This window comes from Podarcis pityusensis, assembly GCF_964106645.2.
Source record: "Podarcis pityusensis genome assembly, chromosome: 16".
Taxonomy (NCBI): domain Eukaryota; kingdom Metazoa; phylum Chordata; class Lepidosauria; order Squamata; family Lacertidae; genus Podarcis; species Podarcis pityusensis.
Window position 1 is genome coordinate 18,968,985 of NC_138041.1, and position 14,678 is coordinate 18,983,662.

Below are 14,678 nucleotides of genomic sequence, written 5' to 3' on the forward strand. Positions count from 1 at the left end.
AGACCATTCTTTGATGCACTTTATAATTTGCATCTTACTAGTGGGACCTTCAACAGAATGTTGCAATGTTCCCTTACCTCCTAACAGGAGTTCTGCTCAAGGTTCTAGCCATTCCTTACCACAGGATATTCCAGTCAAATTCCCAACCTCCCCTTTTCCCCAAATCAGCATGACATTCTTCAGCTACAGCGGGCGCTGTCCTCAATGACATTTTGGGATGCGGGATTCTTCTGCAAACATCAGGGTTTCTTAGGGCATACCAATATCTCCATCTTGTTTGTTTCAGAGTTATTAAATGGTCTCAAACTCCTTCCCTTCCTAGCTCAAATTCAGTGTTCAGCTGAAAATCCCACAAACTTGAGTGACTTCTATGCAAGGAAATTCCTGATAGGTAGAGTTGAAAGGGTCCCAGACCCTGCTTAGTTTTGCACACAAGGCAGACATGTTATGCTTCTGTCCCAGGCAAAGCATGAAAGAAAAAATGCAAACTTCAGGAATTCTCTGAATACACCACAAAACATTGCTCTCATGCCAGATATACACACCAATGAACATGTCAAGCCAAATAAGACTGGATAGCTACTAAAAAGAATTTTAAGTTTTAATGGTTCTATTAAGAGCATAATGGCACGGGTCTAGAGTATGCACACCTCAGAAGTCATGGATTCCCCTTCCCATCTCCCCAAAACATGCACTGTAGCACATAAGGCAGCCACAAACCCAACATGACAACTACTGTGCATTTATTTATTCACAATAACGCCCCCTCCTGTGTTTCCATACTCACAATTATTAAGCTGGATTAGTTTCCCTATTCTGCTCATTAAACATGCACTGAAAGATGGGGGGATAGCCACCCATTACCTTCCCCAACTCTGTGTCCCAAGGGCAAGGATGGGAAACCTGTGTGTCCCTTCAGGTGTTCTGGGACTTCAACTCTCTACAGCCCCAGCCAGCACTGGCCAATGGCCAAGGCTGATGGGAGTTGGGAGTCCAACAAGACCTGGAGTACCAATGGTTAAGTGTTGTGTTCATTTACCTTGGATTATATACAGAATCATAGTGAAGGTTTATTGCAGAAAACACCACCTCCAAAGTTCAACCAAGATCCTTAATTGGCAACACAGAAGGTCAAGAAAGTGAGAAGCAGCCAGCAAAGTCCTACCAGAGTAGACCCATTGAAACCAAGGGCCATGATTAACTTAAGTCCACTGATTTCCAATGGATATACTTGAGAGTAGGACTCATTGGCTACAATCAAAGTGAGTGTGTCTGAAAATAAGGCACTTGAAACACCCAAAGATAAAGTTAGTGGACTTGTTTATGGGTGGCCCAAAGACACTGGAAGAGCAACAACACTTTCCAACAAACTCTTTGCTCACAAATGACTATTTTAGAATTCAGACAAGAATTCATTCATATGACACATACCTCACAAGGACTGATGCTTTACCATGTCACTGCTGAATAGGCTACATTTCCTCCTCCTGTGCCGTTTAAGAACTTCACAATTAAGACATTCAAGGGGCTAAGCGCTTGCCATTACTACGCCACTACAAAGCAGCACCTGTTGAACTCCTGCCTAACACATTGCACTTAGGAGACACAGGAAAATGAAAGCAGCTGGAACCCTCGGGACGTCCTAGCCCAAGGAGAGCCTGGGCAGAACTGCAAAGCCTAGAGATGAGAGGTGGGTTGGCCAGCGGCTTTCTGGTCTGGCTTGGCTGCAGGACGCTCCCGTTCTTCCCACAGCGTCACTCCATCGCAGGTGCATATTTTCTTGGGGTTCTGGAAGAGGCCGGCGGAGCGCGCAATGATTCCACAGGCCACTCTGGGAAGGAAAAGGAAGGTGGCTTAAGTCCTTAGCTGCAGAGAGGACCCCTAGACCAGGTCTCTGCATCCCATTATTGCAGCCTTTCTCAACCTGTGGGTCCCCAAATGTTGTTGAACTACAACTCCCATCTCCCCTAGCTAGGAAGGCCAGAGCCCAGGGGTGGGAGTTGTAGTCCAACAACATCTGGGGACCCACAGGTTGAGAACCGCTGCATTATTGACTTAAAATAGTTTTGCAGCTGCCTTCCCACAGCTCAAGCTCTGGAAACACTTGGGTATGTTTGAAAAATGATATTAAAAAAACAGCCACAAACACAAAAGAAGACCCAGCAGACGACACAGTCAAATCCAACTCCAGAGATGCACTGCATATCGTGGTGGGTGGGGAAATGATCTGGCTGGCAAGAACAGGATCCTTATCTCCCCTATACCTCCCACCCCTGCAACAAAATTTTACAAGTGGTTGGGGACACCTACTGGATGTCAGAATGTTATCAGGTGACCTGTTTTTGCAATGCAGAAGTTTGAAGGAGAAGCACTGGTGGGAGGGTGTGAAGGAGCAGTCTTATGGGTGCACCTTGCTTGACCAAAGAACAACTGGGAGCTTTAAGCTCCCGATTGCTCCTCTGAAGTCTTGCCCTTTGCCCATGCCATATGGGTGGCGTGGCCTACTGAAAATGGCCTCATGGACCGAATGGGGAGGCCTGGAGGTCTACAAGCTGACAGTTCCTCACCCTGCAGTACCTGTTTAAATGGAAAACCGGTTGGGCGATCAATCACTGGCTAACCTTTTCCTCAAGGTTCTGAGGAGTCCAGGCAAGCAACCTCCAGGTAACAGGAAAGACTTGGGTCTGCCAAAGGCCCTGTTGGTTTTCAGTGAGCCAGAGTAGGCAATGCTATGTCTGATGGACAAAGAATCTGCCCTGGTTTTAGACAGCTTCCTAGGTCAGGTGTCCCACCTTGCAGCAGACAAAGAGAACTCAACAAACTCTAATCCTTCTTACCTCTCACCCGAATTTCCAGTGACTTTTGAGAGCGGGTGGCTTCCACGGCCCAAGTCGTCCTGCCCTGCGTCTACCACCAGTGAGCGGCCGATGATGTCATGAACCTAAAATGGAGCATAGCAATGCATGTGCAACCAGTCTTTGTCGCTCTAGTGATGGTGGCAGCTCCCAGCAATGCTGGCCGTGCAAGGGGCACTATTGTACTTTATCCTAAACTGAAAACAACTCTGCCCAAACTATTGGGTCATAACAAAACTGTTTGGCCACTGGATGAAGTGCTGCAACACGGTGTGTTCCTGACCACTCTCAATGCTCTGAGAGAAGCTGCCAACAACAGAAGAAAACTGACAGGCAAAGCAGGTTTCATGAGCAATACCACAGAAAGGTCATTTTGACTGGGAAGTGCGTCACACAAAGCCTTGAGGCAGGGGTGGGTGTGGTGTGCATTGATAGGAGGGAGCTCAGGAAAGTCTGTTTAATACAGCACAAGGTTTGCTCTGTGGAAAAGATACTGGAGTTTGTAGACATAACAGAGCCGACACGGGAGTTGGGATGCAAGTGAGCTGTGCAGGACCAAGCTGATTGCTAGCTTAGCAAAGGCTCTTTTTATCAGCAAGATATACAAAACCAGCAAGATACATTCAGGACTTTGCCCTTTATACTTCTCCAATCCCGAGCCCCCTGGGTGTTGCCTAGTTATCTATGCAACTTGCTCCACCACGCCATATTCCCATTTGCAAAGGAGGTAAAGGTCAGGACATTGAACACTGCTGAGGAGACAAAAGGTCAAGGAGTGGACATGGCGGCTAGACAGCTGTAGCTTATCTTATGCTGCGGAGGAGGGTGTGCCCTCACTCTGCGATGCCATCCCTACAGGAGTTAATCAAACTATAAAATTTTCCTACACTGGAAGAAGGGATCTATTGATTCTGAAGAAAGGGGAAAGGAAAAGGAATCAGCTGTCCTGTGTCTTGTTGTTTCTATCAGTTTTTTGATCACAAGCCCACTCACTGTGCCCCTCACATCCTCTAGGAAGCCTCACCTTCAGCTGGTTGTCTTCCATCCGGAAGGAAGCCCTTCCATCATCAGCCGCCAAGATATTTCCAAGATCCCCAGCATGCTGCAAACAGACCCCCAGGAAGCACAGTTAGATTCTGGGCAGCTCAGCCCAAAACCACTATGTCCGTTCCCTTTCTCTCTCCCTCCCTCTCAAACACGCAACACAAACACATATTAATCCCTTGCCTTCCTCCATGCCTTCCTCCCCATCACAACCATGCTCCCAGCCAGCCCATCAAGTAACTGTTGGAGGAGTGCAATTTACATGGCAAGGGACCATGCATGGGCTTAGGCATGGATCTCCCCATGAGTTTGGCAGGGAAGCAGAAAAAGTTGTTGGTGGCAGTCAATTTGGCAGCCTGAGGGAACCTGCGAGTGCTACACCAAATTCGTCTGATTCTAAAGAGCTTTCACCAAATGCTGCCTTTCCCTGAAGAAGGCAAAAGATGCTTGCCTCTCCTTCAACGCTCACCCTCTGCCCACTTCTTGTGTTTTTTAAAGATATAAAAGTTCACACCACTGGATCATACCCACAAATGGATGCTTAGCCTGCCCTTAACTCCCAAAATTGGAAGTGGGTTCCAAATCAGGGCTGCAAACATTTCATTTCATTCAGTTACTTTATTATTAATTGGTTGGGAGTAAATTTTAAATCACTATGGGCAGGTTTTAATTGGAGACAATGAGAGTTCAGGACACAGTTCTTTATTTATTTTTGAGGTTATTTTGGATCTGAAAAGTTATTGCAATAGGGAATGAAAGGGGGTGCCCCTTCTAACAAATGAGCAATAGCTTGTACATTATCAGTTACACACTTGGTTACTGTAATTAATCAACTGAAAGTTCTTTAAACTGGCTCATGGTCCCGGTTTAACAATTAATTTCATTTATCAGTCACCTAGTTAAAAAACAGTCTTTTGGTGACTTATGAGCAGAACAAAAATGCAGAGTTAAAGCACAGCACTCATCAATATGAAAACAAAACAACCACCTCAACATCAGGAGGGACCTGGAGGGTTCCCACCCCTGCCTTAAGGAATTTAATACCTGGTGATGCCACAAACTCACCCTATGAACATCCTGGGGACCCCCATGACATTCCCCATGAGGATTGAAGTGGTCTCCACAGCTGTTTGAGACACAAGAAAAGTTTTGATACCGAGAGTCAGTGAAAGAAAGGGCTCCCTAAAGCCAAGGAGAAGCCTCAGAAGGTGCCTGTTAATGCCTCTCACCTGTCGCAGGAATTGGTGACATCCCCAAACTCATGCACATGCAGGCCGTGCAGCCCCGGCTCCAGACCATCAATGGCACCATCAATGAGGCAGCTTTGTGGGGACAGCTGCAAGAACCTCACCACACCCTGGACCAACCCTGGGCCAGACACCATTGCCACAGCGGCAGCACCGAGACTCCCTATAAAGGGAAGAGGTCGCACAAGTTTGCTGCTTGCTTCGAGGAGTTCCCTTGCATATGTCACTCTCAGGACCAAGAGACTTCCAGGGGAGGAAATGGCGGACTGACTGTCTCTCTGTCTACTCTCTGCTGACAGAAGTTAATTTTTTGGCGATTGATGGTAATCAGACAAAATCACAGTGGGATAAAGAGTGATCAAGGGAGTAACCTCAAATGCTCTGATCAAAACTGTTTTCTGCTGTCTGAACTGACACTGCATCCAAACTCCTCATAAGAACCCTTCATAAGTTCTGCATCCTCCCTTAAACATTTTTGGGACAGGATAGCCTGTAACAGCAAGATTTATCAGCCGGCAGATGAAAACTCACTGTCGGAAAACTTGCAAGAGCCACTTTCTGTCTTTAATAAGAGAGAGAAAACTGGTCGTTAAAGTGTCTAAGGCACAGCAAAAAGCCCGATTTATGATTGACGATAAAGATTAAGCAACTAAGGGGAAATCTTTCTTTCTTTTTCTTCTTCTTGTGGCTGGGAAACTGAAAGTAAATTGGCCATCACTTCCTCTGTGGGGAAAGAATATTGTGGGAAAACAATGTTGCTGTGACTGTGATCTTAGGGTGGAACCTTAAGGCAGAAATCTTAAGTTAAAGTTGGAACTTATAAAGAAACTGTGTTGTTAATAACGATGCTTTTACACATAAGCAGGGAGGGCGAGAGAATCTGCAACTCCTGCAATAACAATGAACGCTCTAGAATAGGGGTAGGCAGCCTGTGGCCCTAGGACAGGGGTGAGAAACTTCTGACCCATGGAACACACTTAGCTTGCTAGGGGTTCCTATTTTTGCCTGCAAGGCTGTTGTGGTTAAACCACGGCTACCTGTCAATCAGGTGACATCATCACAATGTTTGATGGGTGCTGTCAACCCCTGTGAACAGCCTATGGGTACTGAGCAGGGAGTTTTCCCCTGCTTGACTTTCCAGGACTTGAAGTGGCACACACAGTTGATCCCTGCATCTCGCAGGGCTGAACCTGCAGATGGGCAGAGGATTCAGTCCTGCTAAGTTCAGCTGCATATGCCAGTTCTTGGTGGGGAACTGACACATGCAGCCCATCTGTGTAGAAAGCAGAATTGCAACCCTCCACCCGTCAGATGGTGCACAGGGAGTTCAACCCCGCCTGGTCACTATCTTCCCCATCCCCACTTATCAATTTTGGTGGTGGTGGGCAATCATGGGTGGTATCCAACTAAGTTCTACTTAGAGTGGGTTGTTAAAATTAATGGCCTTAAATTAGTCATGTTAATTAATTTCCATGAGTCTACTCTGATCCAGTGATCTAGCCCTAGGCCTAAGGTCAAAAGTCCTTGGCAAGTTACCCATTTAGGCCTTTGGCAGGGATGGCTTGTCGATCCCCCACACAGACTGATGGGTGGAGAAAGAGAGAAGATGGCCGACAGCCACTGACAAGTTGCCCATGAGCAAATGTCACTCTCGATGGCAGGAGGGGAGGTTGACAACTCCTGCTCTAGCCACTCTTCTTCTCTGTACCAGCACATTTTCTGATAAAAATCCTTAGCCCGCCCCTCACCCAACCCCCTGGTTAGCTAAAATTGCCAATATTCACTTGGGAGGAGATGAAGAAGCCATGATGCTTGGCACCTATTGAAAACCAGTTTTGAAGTTTGTTGTGGAGATATTCTAGGTGGGAAGCTGGAAGGAGGTGAGGCAGAATCAGCTTACCAGGCACAGCAGCCCCCATCCCTTTCAGCACAGCACTGCGTCCGGTGCTCTCCAATAGGCTTTGGACCTTCTCAGCACCAAGGCTAGTCTCCACCAGCACACTCTGAGATTCCAGCTGGACGTTAAGCACCTGGAGGCCTGGGGAAGAGGTAGGAGGTGGAAAGAGATAGGGGAGGAGAAGGTGAAGTGCAAAGACAGAAGTCACTGCCATGATGCGACTGTCGTATTCCACACTAGTCCATTAAACTGCCCTGCTCCCCTGACAAGCCACCACTTTTACTCATAACAAGAGTCTCCTCCTTTATCCTTAACACAAAACATTCAGAAGACCTTCCTGATGGCGTAGGTGTTCTGGCTGTGGAACCAACTGCCTTGGAAGGTGGTGGACTCGCAACTTTGCTGGAGGTTTCGAAACACAATCTGGATGGCCAGTGATCAGGGATGCTGCGGTAATAAATTTCCTACACTGGCAGGGGGTTGGACTAGATGACCCCTGAGGACCATTCCAACAGTATGATTCGTCCCACACAAACCTGCCTGTTGAGTACCACCAATCTGCTATATATTTTGGAAAGTGATTTGTCTGTCTGTCCATCTGTTCTCCATAGGACTGGCTACCTCAAGATGTCTTTGCCAAATTTGGCACTAGGATTCCCACACTGGGGGTAGATGTTGTTGTCAATGTTTGGGCATTGACTGCTATTCTGAAGCAAGACAGTAGACCAAAATGTCACTTTAGCGTGACTTTGTCTGGGTTTTTTTGTCATAGGTTCAGTGGCCTTCTGACATATCTTTACCCCTGCTTCTTATTCTCCTGGTGGCATCTGTATAGTCACTGTTTCCTTTCTAAATGGATAGCCATATGTTTTAGCAATGTCACAAGGTAGCTAACAATTAAAATCAAAAACAGCACAAATCAAGAAAATGATACAAACACCTGGCTGGGAGAAGTTTATCAGAGAAAAGGAGAACAAGCGTAAAAGCTCAGGAATTAGACTGGCACCTGAAATCAGGGAGTATCTAGGTTTGATGGACCTCCCTGAGTAGATTGTTCCATTAAAAAGGCCCTTCTGCAAGGGGAGGTGTGGGAAACCTTTGGCTTTCCAGATGTTGCTGATCAACAGCTCCTATCAGCTCCAGCAAGCACAACCAGAGATGATGGGAGCTGTAAGTTCAGAGATATATGGATGGCCAAAGATTCCCCACACTTATCTTGGCAGATTTAGACAGAAGCACCTGGAGAAAGGCTTTTGATGTTGTATGGTAGCTGTAGACAAGATGGAAGACCTAGATGGACAATTGTGCTGATATTGCAACACATTTTTTTTAGTACTGCTGTGCTTTCTGAGGAGTGTCAATGTGAGCAGTGGGGGGAAATAAAATTGCAGTGCGCCCAAGGAACAGGAAAAATGCCCACTCCCTGGACAGGGTTTAGAATTGTCCCTTCAGATGTTATTCAGCTTCAACTACCATCATCCTTGCTGGCTAGGGCTGATGGTAGTTGGAGTTCAACAGCATCTGGAGGGTCATAGTATCCTGACAAATGCCACAGGCCTTCACCATCTGATCACCTGGTATTCCCTGCAGAGATGACTGAATGGCCTCAACACAATTCTGACACATCATCTGGACAGCAAACTCCAGCTGTAAAAAGGCGAGAGAAGCTCATATGAGTCCAAAGCTGCTTATTTAAAAAAGGAAAGAAATAAAAATGTCGTTTTATGTAGAATACAGAATAACTCTTACTGATCTGCAGCTGGAACATGATTTCAAATTACCAAACACTATTCAAGGAAAGCAGGAGGAACAGTGCTGAACCTGGTGGGCAGGTGGCCCTCCTTAGCACATTATGTTCACAGGATAAGGTTAGTACTATATTAGGGGCAGTAGTTTGAATCCTTCACCCATTCAACAGCCTTTCTGCTTCATACCCTGTCCATGGACACCATCATCCAGCACGTTTATTGTCATCATCTTTATATCCCGCCTTTCCCCCAAACCGGTAATCAAGGCAATTTAAAAGATAAAAGCATGAAAAGATATTCATTAAAAAGCAATTAAACACTAATAGTATTAAAGCTATATATCTATTGTGTATATGTAAGCTGTATGTGTCCATCAAGTTGAGCACTGTCTCTTCTGACTGGAAATGGCTTTCCAGGGCCTCAGGCAGAGGAGGGCCTTTCCATCCCTCGCTGCGCGATCGTTCCTAACTGGAGCTACCGTTGGAGGAGGACTTTGCACGTCTGTTCTGCCGCCCGTTTCTCCAACCACCCGCCCGTTTCTCCAACCATCCGATAAAAGGTAACAATTCCACCCACCCTCACGGAAGGCTTCCTGCATGTTTGCCATAGCGGGCAGAAACACAACAGGGGCAGACGCGGCGAGAAAAAAACTTCCCCTGCTGGGTTTTCTGCATGTCATGCTTCTGCTTTTTAAGGCGAGATAACGGCTGGTCAAAGGAATTAGTGGTCCACCCCCGGCGGGGGATTCTATCCTACCTTGCAGCTGCCTCCACCGCCTCCTGGAGGTGCCTCCATCGCCGCCGCCGCCTCCTTCCTTTCCCTTCACGGGGAAATGTTGCCCGCCGGACCCGCTTGCACAAACACAAAACAGGAACCCGGAAGTCGCTGACCTGCCACACTAGCTCATCTCTATGATCGGCGACCGACTCGTCCTGTAAAAAGATCAGTAAACGGAGGTGACGTCACTTCCTGCCCCCTCCTCTTCGGAGTCCGCGCGCCCTTTTACCAGGTCCGGAACCAAACTCTCGCGCTCAGCGTCCCTCGGGGAAGCCGATTGGCGCCGAGTAGTCCGTTGTGGAGTAACCATGACGACCACTCCATAAGCCACCTTGGGGTTGCTGTTGCTGCTGCAGCTGCAGCTTCCGCCGAGCTCCCCACCATGAATTCGTTTGTCGCGCTTCCCCGGCGCGAGGTGTACGCCCTAGACAACACGGAAAAGGCCAGCCAGCAGCTGCATGACCACTACCAGCGGATCCTCGCCCCCCTGTCCCTCTTCCCGGCCACCGTCTCCAGGTTGAGGAGCTCGATCGACAAAGGGTCCTCTGCCATCTCGTCCCTGCAGAAGCCTGTGCCTGTGCCCATCTCCCTGGCCAACCTCATGCAGCTGCTAAAAGGCCGGATGGAGGTGGGGACCCAGTGGCAGCAAATACCCAGCCCACACCAGCGGGCCTTCCAGCAGGTCATCCTAACTGAGGTCAAGCACATCTTTAAGGATGTACAACGTTCCCTATATGACCCAGCCTTCAGTCCCCAGGAAAATAGGGAACTCTACCAGCACCTGGTGACTTACATTGGCTTGGTATGCCAGCACCTTTTCCGTCGCTATCTGTCTGTCATGGAGCGCCATCGTGCACTGTCTGTCTTCACGGACTGTGCTAACCTAACTCGCTTCTCTGCCCAACTCTCTCTGGACTGTTCCAGGCTCCTCAATGTAGCAGCTGTCCGCCACCGCCTAATAATGGACACGAAGACCCTGCAACTCCGCCAGACTGAAACGTCCAGGAAACGGGTTAGTATGGCGGGTTGGAGGTCAACGCAGATGGACGCGTGCAATCTGCATTTCAGCATTGACTTCTTCATCAGGCTTATGAAACCTCACATACCAACGATGAGACAGAAGATAGCGAAGGATATCAAGGAATTGGAGGACTTACCTTTGTTAGACATGAACAAAATAAAGCAGTTAAATCTACCAAGACCAAACTCTAGTAGCCACTTTAGACAAATGCAGTCTGATGTGATGACAATGCCATGCTCATGCACCAGTACTTTAGGAGATCGGCCTAAACTCCAGCGGGTTAAGCATGCCATTTCCAGCAGTCTCAAGAGGAGCCAGTCGTTGCCCAATATGAGAGTTGGACAGCTCCTAGCAGATGAACTTGGAATTCGTTTATCTGTGCGCCCTATCAGCCCTGATCTGCCTTGTCATTATGGTGAGACCACTGAAGATGATGGGCTCAAGGGAATGGCCGGGCTGGCTGAGGACCTCCGAAGACTAGCACAGAGAACAGTCCTGAAAAGCAGCCAGCAGAAAGGAGAGCAGGATGAGGATTTAGAGCTCCCTCCCCTAATTAAAGCCTTGACACGGCGCAAGACTAATGAGGTTCGCCTTGAGCAGCTTCAGAGAATACTTTGCTCTCTGCAACGAGAGGAGTCCTTTGAGATGTCACGGAAGAACACCATGATTGCTGCCCCAGCCACACATCCTCAGGCTGCAACAGTGAACTTTAAAGTCAACGAAAGGATGGTTGTGAAGGCAGCTGATATGCAAGTGTCAGAAAGAACCTATGTAGAAGCTGTGTCTATGGAGATATGTCCAGTAATTTACAACCACCTCCTTGGAGAGATAGATAATGCTACAGTGAAGTCTCTAGATGCAAATCTTTCCACTGGTGAAGAGGTCAGGGAGATGTACAAGGAACTAATGAATACTATCCCAAAAGACCACCTGAAATTTGACCTAGGGCCCATGATAGAATCCCCTGCAACCAACATTGAACTGGCTGGGTGCTTTGCTTCCTCAACATTGACTAGGGGGAAAAGTGAACAGGTCATTAATAAAGAGCTGAGTAACATCCTGCCACCTGGACCATTTGTCCCTGAGGAAGTGTCAGAGAGCCCAAATGTACCCTTCAAAAAAAATACTGGTAAAAAAACCTCTTGGCTTAAATGGTGGAAAGCAACATTCAACACTGATGATTACTTGAAATACATTGGCACCAAGGAGTCTGACTATTTGCCAGTGATATTTCATTTATACAGCGTTAAGGAAGATGAGGAGCAACAGCCTGTATTAGATGAGGTGCAAGTAAAGAAACAAGTGAAAGTGAAGAGAGACGTGATAAAGAAAGCTGCTGAACTTCAAACCAAGAAGGAAGAGTTTGAGCATGGGAAGTGGAATTCCCAATGTGCCATGCTGCGGGGGTTGGAAAATGTTTTTTGCTCTGACCACACATCTGAGGATCTCAAGGTCTTTCAGAGAAGGCTGGAAAGACTGTGGACAGTTCTTCATTTCTCTGAACAGGAAAGGCTGGATATGGCAATTAAGTACAGCTCCAACCCATATTACTGGCTGCTCCCAGACATGCTCCAAGCTTGGGAGACAGCAGCACGGTCTATCCAGGACCGAGAACTCCTGCTGGCTGATTTGGAACAGTTTGAAGAAACTGCTTCGAATCCAAACCGCTTGTTCAACCTGGCCCCCCGCTCCTTCATAGCACGAATGAAGGAATCCAGAACCAGGAACCGCTTGCGCTCTGAGTTGGCCCAGTATGACTCAGAGCTCTATATCATCCTGAACAATATCAAAGAGTCTTACAATGACACAGTGACCTACAAGGGACGCCCATACCTGCAGAAGATGGCATGGGATACAGTGGAGATGCTCTATTGGCTACAGCAGGAGCGACGTGCCAATACATTGAGGAGAGTTGTCCAGAAAAGGGGCCTAATTAGAAGACTTCCTCCTATCCCTTAAAGACTGGTACCACTGTTTAGTTCACTGGCCAACACACCAAGATGGCAGTGGAGAAGACATCTTTTCTGCACATGCACCAAATCCATCCACATACTTTTCCAACAGACCTCTCCTTCAGCCAAGCCAAAGGTTGAGAAACATGGAGGCAGACCCCAACAACCTAGATTCAGTTTGTAGTGCCATGGTCTATTGGTGGAATAAGGGAAAGGGCAGAGAGTGGTGGTGGGGAAAATGTGGGCATGCACCAAACGTCCAGAATACGTTTAGCTCATTCCAAATTTCAGAAGGGTTGTCAGTTTGTGAGATGTGCCTTATCCACAAATGAACTGGATCCTATGAAGAATTTAAGGTTCCCGATATCCTCAAATTAAAAATGTTTCTTGTCCTCATTATTTGAAGTGCTGCCATGATCTTTGAAGTAATTGCTTACAGACCACATTAGGCCTGCTATGAATTTCTTCCCTATGGCTTACCTTGCCATCTTATCCGGAATTCTATTAGACCATGATTTTGCAAAGAATCATGATGTGCCTGCCATGCACATTCTCTTCAATCTCCCAGGGCCTCTGGCACAGGTTGTGTCCAGCCTGTGACAGTGCCCCTGGGGGATGGAGGAAGCGGGATGTGGCAATTTAGTGTGTCTTCAGAGTTTTGGCTACTGTACCAAAGGTTCTAGCAAACTGCAAGCATACAGTACAGGTTGCCCTTGATGGAGCTGGGGTGGTGGGGTTCTGTTCCGTCCCATAGTTGAGTAATGGGGGACCTAGCTTACCCATCAATCTCACATGGCAACTGGAGGGTAGATGTAGAGCAACGATTGTTGTTGTTGTTGTTGTTGTGGGTAGATGTAGAGCAACGGTGGTGGTTGTCAGCAACTAGTTTTCCTACAGTAGAAACCAAGACCACAATCCTCATTCCAGAGTGGTTTTCAAGTCGTTACGTTATCATATGAAACTATTCATACCTGTTAGTAACAAAGAGGCAGCTAAAATCCTTTCGGGGGCTGGATTTGGCAGAGCTGCCAGTTGCTTATCTCTATAGTAGACACCCAACTTTCTCCCCTCAGTCCTCTTCAGTCTTCTCTGGCTATTGCAAATGGATTCCAGGAGAGGTCTGCCGGTTGGTAACATGAGAGTGGACCTTTTCTGCAGTGGCTCCCCATTTGTGGCATGCTCTCCCCAGGGAGGCTTGCCTGGCACCTTCATTATACACCTTTAGGCACCAGGCAAAAAAATCTCTTCAACCAAGCCTTTGGCCAATTAACATTCCATGTACTTTTAGATGTGTATGGGGGGTTGTTTTGCTTTGCTTTCGTTCTTGTTTGTGTCTTTTTATGCTGTGAACTGCCCTGAGATCTTTGGATGAAGGGTGGTATACCGATTTAATAACAGATAAATAGCTTTGTGAGGTCTGCCTGAAAAGCAGTACAACAACTTACTGCACCCTACTGCCCTGTAGAAATTTTGGATTACAACTTCCATCAGCCTCAGCCCCTACCAGGTGATGGGTGTGGTGTATAAATGCCTTAAGGCTTAAATATTCAGTATTGGTGGCCAGTTTGGTGGTTGAATAAATGCCTGCTGATCCTTCTACCAACTACTGTTTCAATTGTTGCAAATGGATGACAAAATCACAGGCCAAAGTTGCTGGTCAGGAGGAAAGGGTATGTCATGAGCACTTTGCACTACTGCACAGATAAATTTGTGTACCAGATAGAAATTTATCATTGACCCCCAAAATATAGCTCCGTTGGTTACAGCATAGTGCTGATAACACCAAGGTTGGAGGTTTGATCCCCGTAAGGGACAGCTGCATATTCCTGCATTGCAGGAGGTTAGACTAGATTATCCTTAGGGTCCCTTCCAACTCTACAGTTCTATGATTCTATGAGAAAACAGTTGAGATGCCAGCAGAATAAAACCTCTGGTAGGTGACTCAGAACAAGCAGCTGGGGAAGCACAATAGGAAAAGGTCCAGTTTGACTTCAAGGAAAGTTGCTTTCTGGGTCCAAATGTGGCTTGTAGTATAAGCAAGACCAGCGCTCCACCCTTTCTGCTTTGCTGTCCCTTGTTGCTTGGAGGTGCCTCTCAGAACACCTACATGATGTAAGCTCTCTTCTAATCCATCATC

At 47.2% G+C, this 14,678-nt stretch overlaps 2 protein-coding genes across 2 annotated transcripts; one reads left to right on the forward strand and one right to left on the reverse strand.

Moving 5' to 3' along the window:
- Positions 1 to 580: 580 nt before the first annotated feature.
- Positions 581 to 9,723, reverse strand: CCS (copper chaperone for superoxide dismutase). Its single transcript, XM_080985596.1, has 8 exons — positions 9,548 to 9,723; positions 8,618 to 8,690; positions 7,047 to 7,184; positions 5,129 to 5,309; positions 4,965 to 5,025; positions 3,880 to 3,957; positions 2,838 to 2,941; positions 581 to 1,831 (listed from the first exon to the last, which is right to left on the reverse strand). The coding sequence occupies exons 1-8, from the start codon at positions 9,584 to 9,586 to the stop codon at positions 1,678 to 1,680; spliced, it is 828 nt and encodes a 275-aa protein (XP_080841722.1). The 5' UTR covers positions 9,587 to 9,723; the 3' UTR covers positions 581 to 1,677.
- Positions 9,724 to 9,796: 73 nt separating this feature from the next.
- On the forward strand, positions 9,797 to 12,937 carry CCDC87 (coiled-coil domain containing 87). Its single transcript, XM_080985592.1, has one exon. The coding sequence runs from the start codon at positions 9,951 to 9,953 to the stop codon at positions 12,546 to 12,548; it is 2,598 nt and encodes an 865-aa protein (XP_080841718.1). The 5' UTR covers positions 9,797 to 9,950; the 3' UTR covers positions 12,549 to 12,937.
- The last annotated feature ends 1,741 nt before the right edge of the window (positions 12,938 to 14,678 follow it).

Coding starts and splice junctions, on each gene's coding strand:
- CCS (XM_080985596.1), bottom strand. CDS start 9,586: ATGGAGGCACCTCCAGGAGGCGGTGGAGGCAGCTGCAAG. Junction 7,185..8,617: donor ATCTCTGCAGGGAATACCAG/GTGATCAGATGG, acceptor CCTCTTCCCCAG/GCCTCCAGGTGCTTAACGTC. Junction 5,026..5,128: donor GTCACCAATTCCTGCGACAG/GTGAGAGGCATT, acceptor TGTCTCAAACAG/CTGTGGAGACCACTTCAATC.
- CCDC87 (XM_080985592.1), top strand. CDS start 9,951: ATGAATTCGTTTGTCGCGCTTCCCCGGCGCGAGGTGTACGCCCTAGAC.